The sequence below is a fragment of the Phoca vitulina genome, unplaced genomic scaffold (genome assembly GCF_004348235.1).
Source record: "Phoca vitulina isolate PV1807 unplaced genomic scaffold, GSC_HSeal_1.0 scaffold32, whole genome shotgun sequence".
In the NCBI taxonomy this organism is placed as follows: domain Eukaryota; kingdom Metazoa; phylum Chordata; class Mammalia; order Carnivora; family Phocidae; genus Phoca; species Phoca vitulina.
This window is the reverse complement of record NW_022589735.1, coordinates 8,517,588-8,532,465: the sequence shown is the minus strand read 5'-3', so window position 1 is coordinate 8,532,465 and position 14,878 is coordinate 8,517,588. Positions and strand designations below refer to the sequence as shown.

The window sequence follows — 14,878 nt, the reverse complement described above, 5'->3', positions numbered from 1 at the left end:
TGGACAATGATATATACCTATCTATTTCAGGAGGTTAATAGAAATCACTGTTGCATTTATTGATAAATGACTGTATCTACCTTTTCAGGTGACAAAATACTAATATATGTTCATAGAAAAACAAACACAAAAAGATAAACATTATGATTTGGAAGCCACAATATATTTTATTTATTACAAACTTTGATGTCCTTAAATACTCTTCGACAAAACAATTTTTAAAAGAGGCATAGGACTCCATAATATGTATTTTATATTTTTAAGTTATCCAAACCTTTAATGACAGACACTTAGGTTGCATATCTTCTATATAACACTGTGATGACTAATACCCCTTTCCCCCTCCCTGGTAGATAAACCTTGCAGGCAATCTGATTATTTCCCCAGAGAAAATCTAGAAGGAGGGGGGTGTAGGAGGGGAGAAAGAGAGAGAGGATTTGCTGAGTTAGAGGGAGGGCAGGCATATTTGTAAGGTTTTTGAAATATACTGCGGAAATGTTCTCCAGAGAGGTTATAATATTTTATTATGCCAGAATGTAAAGAGAGCAATTTTAATCACATTCTTATCAAACTGTTCATTACAATTTTTTTTCATTTTCAAATTCCTATGCTTTTCCTCCCTCTAAAAATATGTCATTATCTTACATTTCATTTCTTTGATTACTGGTGAGAGTCACTAGTTTAATGAGCAATTAATATTCCTTCTTTTTAAAAATACTTTTTGATATTCTTTATGCTTTTTCCTACTGAATTATACTAGATACCAACACTCAGTCTACTATACAGTGGCACATGTTTTCCTATTTTTATATTTATTTAACACAGGAAAGTTTAAAATATTCAGTGATCTCTGCTCTTAGTAGACACATCCTAATTCAAGATATGCACAGTAAGTAATGATATCTCCCTCCCTCATTCTACCTTGTTTTATTTTGTTACACTGCATTGGCTAAAACTTCCCAAACAATGTTCAATATGATGACCCTGGGCTAATTTTTAATAGTATTCAATGTAAGTAAAAATAAATTTGATAGCATGAACACAGAGTATATTTCCCCCTAATATTTCTTAATATTAATTATAAATATTCTGAATATTAATATCTAATATTTACCAATTTCCTGATAATAAACCATTGTTACAAAAATTTTGTTCTTTAAATTAGGAAAAATGTATTATTTGTGGGGTTTCCTGGTAAGGACTGTAAATGGATTGGGAGATTTGGGTGGCTCAAGTAATTATATATGGTTTGTCTAGCACTATCTTATTAGCATTACATACATTACTAACTTTTAGAGATGAAGAAAAATCACAAATTTGTCTCAAAGCCATCTCAAGTACGATTCTGGATAAAGGAAAGAAAAGAGTAATGAAAGAGGTATGGCAGAAGATAATTTCACAGAATAAGGTACTACTCTGAGACTCATGGCACAGAGACTCCCAAGACTGGAAGATTCAACTAAGCATATAGGAATGCCTAGAGAACAGAGTCTTAAGTGTTCTAGGTCCACTGTCAAGTTGGAAGCAGAAGGCATCATATATTCAGTCAAGTCCCTTTCGTAAGATGTATGCACCAAATGACCTTTCTTAATGTATGCAAATATTCGAGTCACCAAAAGCCTCTTTTTCATTATTTCTTTGCAGTGAGTCAATCCTTAGGGTGATGATGACATCAGGTCTCTAAACCTACAAGGCTTAACGTTAGACTGTTTAATGATCCACCCAAATCAGAGATGCTTCTCTATTCTTGGCTAGAAAATGTTTTCAAGCAGAGGGAAATTCCAGTTTGTCAAGAGAAAGATAGTGGACAAAAAGTGGAAAACATATCCCCTTGAACTCTATATAAAAAGGTCAAACGACTAACTTCTGTCACCTGTACTGTTCCTGTCCTCTTTACAGAACTGGCCTCAGCTGTCTGGGGCTCTAGAACCGGATCAGTTTACCAGGTGTGTGCCAGCAGGACTGGCTAACCTTGAGGGAAAGGGGAGATGCTCTGAAGCCTTTTATTAATTTCTCCAGAGAAATTTATTCACAAAGGCAGACTGGGAATTTGCACACATTTCATTTCCTCTTCTTTTACTTCCAAGTACTATTAACATCTTCTGGTAAGGAACTCAGACTTGTGGATCTTGCTAAACAGTGTAAAAGAAAGTCATACTCTGTTAAAGCCATTTGTTTCCCATGAGAAGGGCAAACTGTTACATAATCACATCATATAAGAGGGATCTCGACATCATGAATGGGTACCTCTAGAATAGATCCATAGAAGGGATTATCCAAAGGGCACCCTATTACCTCAACCCTGATTAATTTGCCAAGGTTCGATAAGTATGAGTCTGGAAAATGATTTGGAAAAACACTGGAGGAAAACATTTCTTTGCACTGTTACCATTGTCACAGTAAAATTTCTCTTTTAAAATTGTGACATATAAAACATATATTCTTCACCAACACGTTTGTTGTTAGAAGGACATATATGTCAAAAGTAATACTTAACACAGGGAAGATCCTCAAATGTTAAATGATCAGATGAATGGTAGACATGAGGTTAGAATAAAATTGAATCAAGGGAAAATTATCATTTCAAATTTTAGGCATGAAACTAAAATACACATAAAAATATAACCTCCTAAGGAAAAAAGAGACATTTAAAAAGAATCTTGGAGGACTAGAGCATTTATTAGTCTTATGATTCACATTTCATTAAAAAAAATCTTACGTAACAGGTAAATGAATTTAAGGAAAGGAATCTCCAGTATCTAGACTTTCAACCCAAAGGCAGAATTTCTAGAATGCTAACTATAATCCTTCTGAATAAAATAAAGAAATAATATACTTGAAGGATGCAGGTACTGACCCCAATAATACACTAAAGATGGGACTTTTTTTTAAGTAAGATGATGATGAAAACAAAACCAAAAGACTGCCTCCTGATCATACTTTAAGTTAACTGCCAAGTACATACTGTGGAGTGCCTGTTATGTGTCAAGTGTTCCAAGTGATGAAGATACAGTAATAAAGGAGATGGAGCAAAGTCTCCACTCTCAGGGACTTGCTTATATTCGAGAGAATAAGTGGAGGTTCATGGAAAGACAATCCATACGGTAAGAAGTTGCACTAAGAAAACACAAGGTAGTGGTGCAATGGTAGAGATCAAGGGTTAGCACATTTGCTCTATAAAGGGCCAGACAGTAAATATTTTAAGCTTTGCTGGACAAGAGGCAAAATAGATATTTTGTAGGTACATATATAATAAAGGAGAAAATAAGTTTCCACAAAATCTTTGACAAAAATTCGGTATTTGACAATACTGCAAACATACAACATGGAAAGATAAACACAGAGATTTAGGCAACACTGTAAACACTCACCAAAAGGGGAATGGATAAATGAAATGCTACCAGCTGTTTAAAAAACTGTGGTAGAACAAACACATTCTGAAGCAGGAAAGTATTCAAGGTGTATTGCCAGGTGAGATGGGCTAAGTAGAAGAAAAGTGTAGCATATAATTTGGGGTGAAGAGTGGTAAACACATTTTATGTGAAATTTCTAGAAGGATATATGAATAAACAATAGTTAATTCTGGGGAGTGGAGACTTATATTCTATCCTTTCTCTGCAGTTTGATTTTTCAAAAATGTTATGTTCCTTTAAAATAAAAAATTAATTAAAATAACTCAGACTTTTGTAAAACTGAATCTGAAAAATTACTAAATATTAAAGAAATCAAATAAAAGGTTTGTGCTGCTAAATGAAAAAGAAGTAAGCAAAAAGTTCTTTAAGCAGACTCGGAAAAAAAAAATCCAGTTTTATAATCCTTTGGGTCACGAGTTCTTTTAGGCCTAATCTAGTATTTAGGTCAAAACTTCCTCCAAAACGTAAGTTACAGAGCAGCATGTACTCTGATTCTAGAACTATAAAAATTTATCTATTCAAAGAAAATGTTGAAAAGAATACACACCAGTTTACACTGGGCAAGCTTGTAGAGTGGACAGAAAAGTTCTGGCTCCTACTTTATTCAATTCTGTATCATATGACTTTTTAAAAATAATAAAACACTACACAGAAATTTAGCAATGGAATACCACAGTCGGTTTTCAAGATACTTACAGTAAACACCAAGAGCTGTAGGCAGCAAAAACAAAGCAAAATCACAGAAGAGTCAGCAATCAAAAGCAAACTACTATTAACAGCTTTGACCCTACTTTCTAACAACTTTACACAAGCAGCATAAACATAGCTGAGATCACCGATAAGTTAATCAGACTTGACTGATGTCACACATGTACTGCAATATACACACATGACATACAGTTAACCTAAAATTTGGCACTGTCATATATAATTTAAGGAAATGATTTTGGAATCAATTGGTAATGAGTATTTTATTCAACATAAACAGCACCATAAACGTGCTTTCATAAAGGTGCACATTTTGGGGTTTAAAAATATAATTTGTAAGTTAAATACCTATCTTATACATGCTCTTTTATATTGCTCGTATGGACACAGGCTGCAGACTGAGTTTGCAGATGGATCCTCTCTGAATAGTTTTTATAAGAGCATCTTTGGCTCTTCCATTTTTCAATGAGCGAACTGTGCAATCAATCAAATTGACTAGCACTTCCTCTTTAAAAAATCTAAATTTCAGTGCAATGGCCCTTACAGTTTCTAAATTTTAGTAAATTCCAGCTTCTTCCCTTTGTTCCCCCAGCTAAATCCCCCAACGGACTGCTCTCTGTCCCTCTCCCTACAACCATCCCTTATAACCTCACCCCCACTTCTAGATAATGCCACCGACAAAAATGCAGCCATAAACATCATTTATTTTATATCACCTGTCCCTAAATACTCATCTTATGCAAGTATGCATACTTAGTTTGTGCTCTGGTAGTGTAATAATATTTCATTTGTGAACATATTGCTGTGGGACACACACAGAGACATGAAAATAAATTCCCATGCTCCTACTGGAAAGCAATATAAGACAGACAATGAAAATGTGCTAAAGATTTCTGGGAAAGGAGGGACTGCCTTCCCAGATAAGGTAACATTTGAGCTATGACGGAACAAGAAAAAACTCATGGGATATGCAGGGAGAGAACACCAAAGGTGGCAAACAGCACAGGCAAAGAAATCACAGTTGTGAAGGTACAGGTCACACTCAGGAAAGAGAGAGGAGGTGAGAGTGGGAGAATGGCAGAAGAGAAGGCTAGAAAGGGGGTTTACAATCATGCTGTGAAAACTGGACATTAACAATTATTATGTTATTGTTGTAATGTCACAAATCCATTCTGCCTTGTCATGACGGGGTTGAGACTCTGCAAACCACATTCTTCTTTGCCAACTGGCCACCTCTTAAGTTATGCCAAAAAAGGGGCACCAAAAGCAACTGTTGGGTTAAAGGAAGAAAAGCCTTGCTGCTTTCCGTTTCTTCTTGTAGGCTTTTTCTTCCTGTACCACCCCAGCAACACTTCTTCACCCTGTGGTGGCATTTCTTTCATGTACCAGAAGATGAATCCAGTTTGCACTTTTCCTACCTTTGTGATACCTTAGTGCTTGCTTCTTTACCATTTTAGGTAAATAGTTAACGTTACACCTTGACAACAATCCCTTTTACTAAATTCTGATTAAGTATCTAGAGTGGTTTCTATCTTATGACTGAACCTTGACTAACATAAAAATCACTAGAAATTCCTAAAGCAAAGTAATGACTCATTAAAATCTTTGTTATAGAAAGAACACTGGTAGTCACGTAAAGAGAAGGATGTGTCAAAGACAGATTACTGGGTTTTGTACTCGCTAATAATTAAGAGGCAACTGAAATTTTTAAAAAACCCAATGTACAGAATGAACTTCACTGAACTGTGTTTTTATGTTACGTCCAGTTTTTACTCAAGTTGCTATAATGAGACATAAACCTAACTATTACACTTATATTCCCTCCTTTCTAATACTGAGATTCATGTAATTGAGTTTCCTCCCTTTTGATACTTAGGGGCTTCAGCATGAAAACTGAAGCTGAATCACGACACCAATCTCTGTAGAGCTACCTTTTTTCTCTCTTCTCCTTGGACCCAATTACACATCTCAGTTTTAGTTGTGTCTTTTACATACCATTTTACATTTCATTTGAGATGAAAGTCATCTCAAATCCCTTCAAGTGACAGACAGATGTACAAATAATTCTTAGAAGTTTTTCTTCCTTGTAATGAAATTTTATATTATACTGTTAAGTAACAATTTCTGCCCCTGGGCATGAATAGATGCGGAAAAATTATCTTGATGTCCCATATGACGTTTAAACCCAAAATTTGAACACAAATGAAAAGATGCTATAGTATATTTAATTAATAATACATGACAATAAAACAACTTTAGCTTCAGGTACTGGGGGAAAAGTCAGTGTTTCCAGAAAATTACTAACACATTTCAGTACACCACAGAGGAAGGTAAGTGAGGCCACTGAGACTACAATAAATTCCCTTATCCTTTTCCACACCCTGGATAACTCGCTTCTTGACTGAGAAGGAGCGTCCCCGCTTTCATTCCACTGCTCTAAGGGTTACCAAAAGATACCTAAATGCAATCTCTTTTCTATGTACTTCTATTACATATTGTAGCAAGTACCATTCCAGCTTATACAAAAAGACACAATGTTCTCTTTAGATTTTTGCAGTAAGTCATAACCTTGAGATAAGAGAAGAGGGATTCAAGCAAATCTACTATTTGATACACAAGGCTCAACCACCTAATTTGTCACTTTAGTACCAATATGGCTATATGAAATCACAAACAAAAATTACCTGAAGGATTAGAAAAATCCAACATGCTGGTGGTAGGCTGCAGGAGATCAGGGCTGCTGGATGAGAGTGTTCCAGGAATAGGCATTATGGCCAGACTGTGCCTGCAGTGCCTTGTTCCTACAATGCTGTCGTCTTGTGACTGGCTCAGGCCTCCGTCACTTCAAAATAATGGCACAAAAAGTATTTGAGAATTCTGAATGGCAAACGTTTCTTTCCTCTGTATACTGAGGCATAATAAGACCAATTCAAAGTGGTGACTTAAAAAATTATATGGATTACAGCAGTTAAAAAAATAGGACAACTATAATAATGAAGACACTCAAAATTTACTTACACTAAAAATTTAACTTATACATCTAAGTAATTCTACTACATCATAAAAAAAGTCATACTGAGTTTCTGTTGGTTTTGGTAGAGAAATTAAGCCTGAATATTTAGGGAGCCTTTAAGATCATCCAGTTTTGGCGGACACTAATATATGTATCCAACAATGTATAACCACACCATAGCAAAGTTAGCAATCTCAACATAATAGGTTTGTGATCTTCTGGGCAAAGGACTGTTGGGTCTAAACCCAAACCAAAAAAAACCCAGCAGGTTGTAGAAAACAAAGAGGCCAGGTCCAAGTGACAAAGTAAGAGAAGTCTTTAAACATATGAACAATCTGAGAACTGCCCAAACCAGTGATAATGTGGAAAAGATAACAGGAAGATGGAACACAGAAGAAGAGTGAACACTGGGTACACATGACAAGTAGAAAGAAGAAAAAGAGGACCACAAATCAAAATAGAGGAAAAAGAATTTTACAGTCTTTTAAGTTTATTCTAAGGCCACATTATTTCTTGTGTGGTATCTCAAGTCTTAATTATTTGGCTATTCCCTAGATGAGAACATCAAAACCATAGCAGAAAGCAAGTCATCTAAAGTTAATTCCCCTCAAAGGTTTCAAAAATATCAATTAAATGGCCATATTTAAGCAAATAAAACATCCCTCTTTTAAACTACACTACTTTAAAGGTTGAGAAGCCAGCCCCCAACCCAGCAGGGGTGTGGGACCTGGGATCCAATTTGTGGCTTCCTGCCTGGCTCCAGAGGGTACAGCAACCTCCTAGGCCTGTTTTCTAGGCTTCTGAGAAAGCACAGGATGAGCAAGGCCAGCCACAGTGCACCTGTACCTTCTCAGGCCCCAGAGAGGCTCTGGGCTTGAAGACCGGGAAAGGGGGAAGGGAGTGTCTTCCTCACTTGGGAAGTCAGCATAAGGCCTAGCAAGGCCACCCTGACTCCACACCCCAGAATTTCATTCATTACAGATAATAGCTGCATTACTGCCAAATGACCTTATAATAACCCTGTGTACCTTTGAAAAGATTTATGGTTTTGAATTACTGCTTTTAATAACATTTGTTATATTTAAATTATACTTAATGAGAAAAATACTTTAAAGGTGTTACACAGGGAGCTCTAAATCCATCTAAGAGAAAAAATTAAAAGAAACTTAACTCTGTCATTTAAACTTTAGATACCCCAAAAAGTCCTACAAACATAGGATAAATGAAGCAGTCCTATACAAACACAGGACAGCAATGAAAAAGATTTCCATTAGCATCAACGACCAAAACACCGTTTATTTCTAAGAGTTAAACCAATCCTTTAGGTTAACATTAATTCTCATCTGTTTTATTCAATGTAGTATTCTACCCAGTTACCTGTTACACATACAGAGGTATCAAAGAATACTTACCTGTTACCATGGAATGGATTAAATGAGTGGTATGGGATACATCCAGAATATGTTAGGAGTAAAAAATAGGACTTAGGCAGATTAGGGAACTATGCCAGATGAAGTGCAGAGGACAGTTAAATAAACAGCTAAAGGATGGCTAACAGCCACACAAGGAAGACAGAGCTAGGACAAGCAAGACTGCAGAGGAGTGAGGGAAAAGCATGAAGACATGGAAGGGAACAAAAGTAAGTGTTTCAAGAGCCAGCTATGCATATAAACTTGGGTTATTAGCTATGTGACCTCAAGGAAACTTCTTTGTTTCTGGACCTTGGTTTCCTCATCTACAAATGTGACTATTTCTCCCCCAGGGCTGCCTTAAGGATTAAATTAGGTTATGGAGGTGAATATTTTGGCACAGAGGAAAATACAATTCTAATTTTTAAGAAGACAGTAAAGTACTTTTACTAAAATTAAGAAAGAACGGTACAAACCTAGAAAGGATTTTAAGCAATTTGTATTGAAAAACAGAGAAAGCAGGGTGAATATAACAGGCGCTACAGAGACAGGAAGTATTTACCTGGGGAGAGAAGGCAGTCTAATCCGACAGAAATAAGGCTAAGGAAATATAATATCTGATAAGGAATTTGTGCTTATGTTAAATTGGTTCCTTATAATTTGGTGTGCATTGCTAAAGATCAGAGCTAAATGTTTTAAGGTTAGGTATGAGAACAAAAGGAAGGCGGCTTTCACAGAAACTGTACTTATAGCTTTGTAAGTAATCTGCAACAATTTAAATTATATGGAAAATATTTTTAAATATAACAGGCTTTCTAATTTAACAGACTCCTGAAAACAAATCTGCCTAGTTTTGAACACAGAGGGTCAAGTAACTGAATCCAAAGAAGCAAACTGTTAAAAAGGTTAGCCCGTCCTATTAATAATCACAGTAGAAGCAACTTTAACAATGTTAAAAAGTTATAATTTTCTATTAAAGGGAACTGGCTGTATTAGTTGCATTAAGATGGAATTCAACATGGAGACTAAGAAAACTGCATGAAACACTAGAAGTCCTTATCTCTCTTACTGATATTATTTAACATTACCTCTGCTTTTTAATAAGCAAAGACAGTACACTGTACAGATATAATAATGTAAAGCTGGTTACAAATTCATGGTAATTAAGGTGTGAGCATGTGTAAATGAAAACTATACTAATGTCATGTACAACTCATGCTATGACATGAATGAAACAGTATCTAATTAGCAAAATATCCATGCTTTTTTGGAAGCTGAATTGATAAAGCCCATTTGCAAATAATTATGTCATTTCTTACCAAAACAGTCTCCTGAGAAGATGATGCAGTAACAGAAACAAGATAGTTTTGAAAAATTCCTCAATAATTCCCCAACACTAAATTTACTTAGAATAAAATTGTATTTTAGTTTCACATTATGAAACTAAAAAGGCTATGTAAATATCAATATGCAAATAAAAAATAATTCCAATATTAAAAGCAAACAGAGTATGCTGACAAAAGATGGTGAGAAAAAGTAATTTCTGATAAGCAAACAAGAGAGTCTACTTCTGGGACTGTTACAAAGAATAATATGAAGCTGTTACTTAGGCAATTTGTGATTTAAAAAAACCTAAAAGCTGAGTGATTTAAAAAAAATAGGACATCAGATTTCCTAAATGTGAAATATTCTCAAGTCAATAAATACCCATTGCTATGTCTTTCACAGAGGTTATTAAAATTAGCAAATTTTTTCCACTTGTAATTTTCAGGATAATGCTTTCATTTCAAAATTATGTCACGGTTAGGGATTTGGGGAATTATCTATTCTTATCTCAACTATTTGTTCCTTCCTTCCTTTCATAATTCTTTTGCCTATCTGACAGATGTAGATATTCTTTCTTCCAGTATTTCTAAGAATGAGTGCTGCAAAAGGCGGAGACCAAGCACCCCTTCCAAAGAGCCTGACACACAGGAGACTGTCAGGATTGTGGGATTAAATTCATTAAAGTTTTTTTTCTCACTTAAAAAATATTCAAAGTAGAAAAATTTAAAAATACAATGAACAAGCAAGGAAAAGAAAATTACGTGTAACACCACATCCTAGAGAAAATCACAATCAACATTTTTTCTTCTAGTTACTTTTACAGAATATAGCACAATCTATTTAACTAATCTCTTATAGCTGGACATCTAGGGTATTTCCTTTTTTGTTTCATTACAGATACTACTACTATAAGTAGTATTATCTGTATACAAATCTTCACCTAATTATTAGAAATGGAGTTAATGACTCAAAGGTATGAACGTTTTTAAAACTCTCAATAAAAAAATGCCCAAATGCTTTATGGAAAGGTTACATCATTTCATATTTCCACAGCTGTCTGAGCTATCTATTTGATGTTATCAATTGGGGCCCTGACTATTCTCTTGTCAATCTATGATGAAACAAATGGTACCCTGTTTTAAAAATAAATTGTGTATCCTTGATTACTATTGATGCAGCACAGATGATTCATGTTCTCTGCCTATTTTTCCATTGAAGTTTCAGTGATTTTTTTGTTTATTAAGTTACCTGAAAGTGCCAAGAAATAGATACATTCATTCTCAAAACTGCTAAGCAACCAGTTTGACAAATCCGTTCTTTACGCAAAACAGGCTCCAGCAGCAGAAAACCTTTATGATTTCTATTAAAATAACCTGTTGGTTTTTGGGTTTTTTTTTTTTTGGCATTTGTATGTCTGAAATTATTAGCATTTTACTTCACTGAAACATATTTAGAAGAGATAGTTTAATATTAACTTCTGAAGTGCAGTGTTTTATTAATGTTTTGCATTCATAGCCAACAGTCTCCTATTGGCACAAGAAACTCAATACATCACTAAATGAAAAAAAAATTCCCTTCTCAGTTAACTATTTCTACTAGATCTTTCATTTTAGGGGGTTACCAATATAAAGAAATAATGCTTGAAAATACTCAAATGACTGCTCCTGGCTACATTAATTTCCATGACTCCCACTGTAACCAAAGAGAGAATCCAAGCGTAAAACCAGTTCCCACTCCCTGAAGGAGATACTGTGGAGATGAGTTAGCTGCCTGAAACTTGAATATAGCTGGTTGGAATCTGACTCTAAAAAGCTATAGTCAGTTACAATCACTATTCTCTGGTTCTAGAGAACACATGTCACAATTATACCACTGTTCAAAAATGAAAACCAGTTAAAGGAGATATATGTATTCTACACCAAATCCACCAGGGTTTCCAGCAATGGAACTCAGGGCATTACCTCCTGAGAACTCCCTTTGCGAACTCTTTTCTGCCTTCTGGTCCTCCATTCACTTCCCTTTTGCTCACTGCCTTCCTGCAGACTTGTGGTCATCCAAAACTGTCTGCCATCTTTACACTGTGAGCTAGCCCCACGTATATTCTCCTTAATTCTCACTTATGAGAGTAAGACTTTTCTTACAGTGTTTGCTGTCCTGCTGTCATACTATAGTATGCTCAATATTAAAAGAACTTTGGCCATTTTAAAATTATCATTTTTATAAAACTACTTGCCTCAAGGAGAGCAGTCACTAAGAAACAATGAGTAGTAGACTTTGTAGAAATGAGTGACATTAAGAACAGAGCTCGGGATATGTCAATTCTCTGTGAGCCCCAAATTAAATGAAGAACAAATATGTTTCCCGACTGGAAGTAAGAACTCAAAAAGAAGAGCATTTTCTGATCAGGCAATCTTTGAGACTTTGTACTTTAAAAAAGTTGAGAGTTGACATTTACCTATTTCCAAGTTGCCTCCTAATTAGTGTCCTTGCTATTACTACTACACTGTGCTGCACTTTCAACCACAAACCACCAAATACAACTAACAGAGCTTCTATGGCTCCCTCCTATGACATGATGAAGTCTGTATCTTTAGCATAATATTCAAAGTCCTTCATAACGTAGCACTTACCTAACTCTCCTGCTTCATCTCTAGATGTACACACACAAATATACTCTACCTAACCTACCAAGCTTGTTCCTTCTGCCTTTGTACATATCAAAACATTTATCACTCTGTAATGTCTGCTTTCCCTATTTAGATCATCAACTCTTGGGAGAACAAGAAACTTGCTCTATCTTTGTACAGTTCTATATTTGGACACTGTGCCTAGTGTATAATAAGTGTGTGGAAAATAAAGGGTTCGTGATATGAATTCCTTAGAGGTAGGGACTACCTCTTTTCAGCTCTATAATTATCACTGGGCATAGTGCTAGGAAGCATCAGGAGCCAAATAAATATTTTCTTTGAGTACGTTTTGCTTGAATATTCTTTTTTTTCTTTCATTCACTGTCTTAAATTATTCAACAAATATCGAGTACCTACTATGTGCTAAGTACTGAACTTGATTAGAACTTTTGTGATTGACTTTAAGAAGCAGATAATGTAAAATAAATAGATAGAATATATGCTAGACTCTTTCCCAGTCATGACACTTTAGTGAACTGATTTCCTAAGTATTTTACAGACCTCAATTTACATTTAAAATCTCAAAGTTTCATTCAGTTTTGGTGACATCTCAATTTAGAAATAGGAACAGATTTAATTAAAAAGGTCATTTAGAATTCAGGAAGGAATAAATAGTACAGTAAGAGAAAGATGATTTAGAAGACAAAAAAGTTAGTATCAGCAAATGTATCCCCAAGATGTCCAAATTTATAGATCAAAGGACTGAAATTAGACCAAAAACACACAAGAAAAGATTTCATAAAATAAAAGGGCAGTCTTTCCTAAAATTCAAAACAAAGCTACTGGAAAAACATATAATCTAGCACTGGTAACGTCACAGAAACGATGGAAAGATACTGAGAATTTATTTTCTTATTTATGGGTTACTCACAGATTTTATGATGCACTGGTTGTATAAAAACCAAAACTGACCCCAAATTCCCTTCCCCCAGATAAAATTTTACAGGCAATAGGAAAAGGCCTACATGACGAAGATTAGAGTTACCTACCTAAACAGTTTTGGAGGTAAGATACTAAACCGTGTTTTATCCAAAATTTTCCTGATTTTGTTTCTTCCACCTGAAACAGTGTTTGCTTTTATTTTCTTATTTCCTTTCTCCTGTGATGTGTGTTCAATATCTCCTGGTACATCCTGGATTGAATGGCGATTACTTTTTTTTTCAGCAATTTTAGGAATATGAGGAATACCAGATTTTTCTTGTTCAGTCCTACTAAGTAACTCTTTGAACACTGTGGAAATAAATAAATAAACTTGTCATTTCTTTTCTTCTCATTAGCAAGATTTTATAGGAACAACAAATTTGAAAGATAAACAGTCACTTTCTACTACTTGGCCTTGCAGACTCATTCATTAAACATTATGAAATTTATACCCTTCCTTCATCAGCCATATCCACTTGTCTCTTCAGTTTTTTAAGATTTTAAGTCATCTCTATACCCAACGTGGGGTTCAAACCCATGACCCTGAGATCAAGAGTCATGTGCTCTACCAAATGAGTCAGCCAGGCACCCCTAAGAATATATTCCAATTTTTTAAAAAGTAGGCTTCATGTCCAGCTTGGGGTTCAAACTCATGACCCTGAGAATAAAGAGTTAGTTGCATGCTCTACCAATGAGCCAGTGAGGCACCCCTCTCTTCAGTTTTTATAACTAACCATACTTCTGATATTGTCCAAAAGTGGTAAAAGAAAGTCACTGGCAAAAATGGAACAGAAGTGGGCAGGTAGCATGTTTGGAAAGTCCAGGGCTTCCTATTTACCAATAATTGCTATGTAATAATAATAAGCAATAAAATTGCTAATCAACTCAGATCTTATAGAAACAAGTATTTAGATTTTATTATTTACATGTTATTCCTTATCATAATATATAACATTTGAGACGAGATAGAAGTACTGCAGTCAGGTTCAGTTTTGTAAAATTTAGCCAATAAAAAAAAAAAAATAGTTTGGCTGGACCTGTTTTTACCAGAGATAAACAGTACTAAATTTAATAATAAATGACAATTTCCTCAAGATCACATTTATGAGAATTCTGTCACTGTTTACTCAGCTAATAAACATTCACTACAGTGGTTTGAAGCAAACAACTAATCATTCTTAGGTAACTTCATGTTAACGGGAAGACTGATGAGTTATTTCATCCTTAAGGAAAAGTGAAAGCACACTGGAAGAATTGCGTGTCTCACAATCTCTTTGCCTAGATCAGATTTTCACCTTGTGAGAGGGGCTATATCTCCTTGGGATCAGGTGAAAAAAAGACTAATCTGTGTAAGACTTTGTATCTACTAACTACATAACTAGTACAATTAGTAGTTAGTGT

The 14,878-nt window shown here is 35.0% G+C and overlaps 1 protein-coding gene across 7 annotated transcripts in view; it reads right to left on the bottom strand.

Moving 5' to 3' along the window:
• Positions 1-14,878, bottom strand: part of RAPGEF6 (Rap guanine nucleotide exchange factor 6) — a 196,634-nt gene that overhangs the window by 42,945 nt on the left and 138,811 nt on the right. For all 7 annotated transcript variants that reach the window (XM_032425417.1, XM_032425422.1, XM_032425416.1 and 4 more), the window contains 2 exons: positions 13,546-13,786; positions 6,806-6,963 (listed from right to left, as the gene is read on the bottom strand). In XM_032425417.1, coding sequence (XP_032281308.1) covers positions 6,806-6,963; positions 13,546-13,786 — 399 coding nt within the window. The remainder of the gene's footprint in view (positions 1-6,805; positions 6,964-13,545; positions 13,787-14,878) is intronic.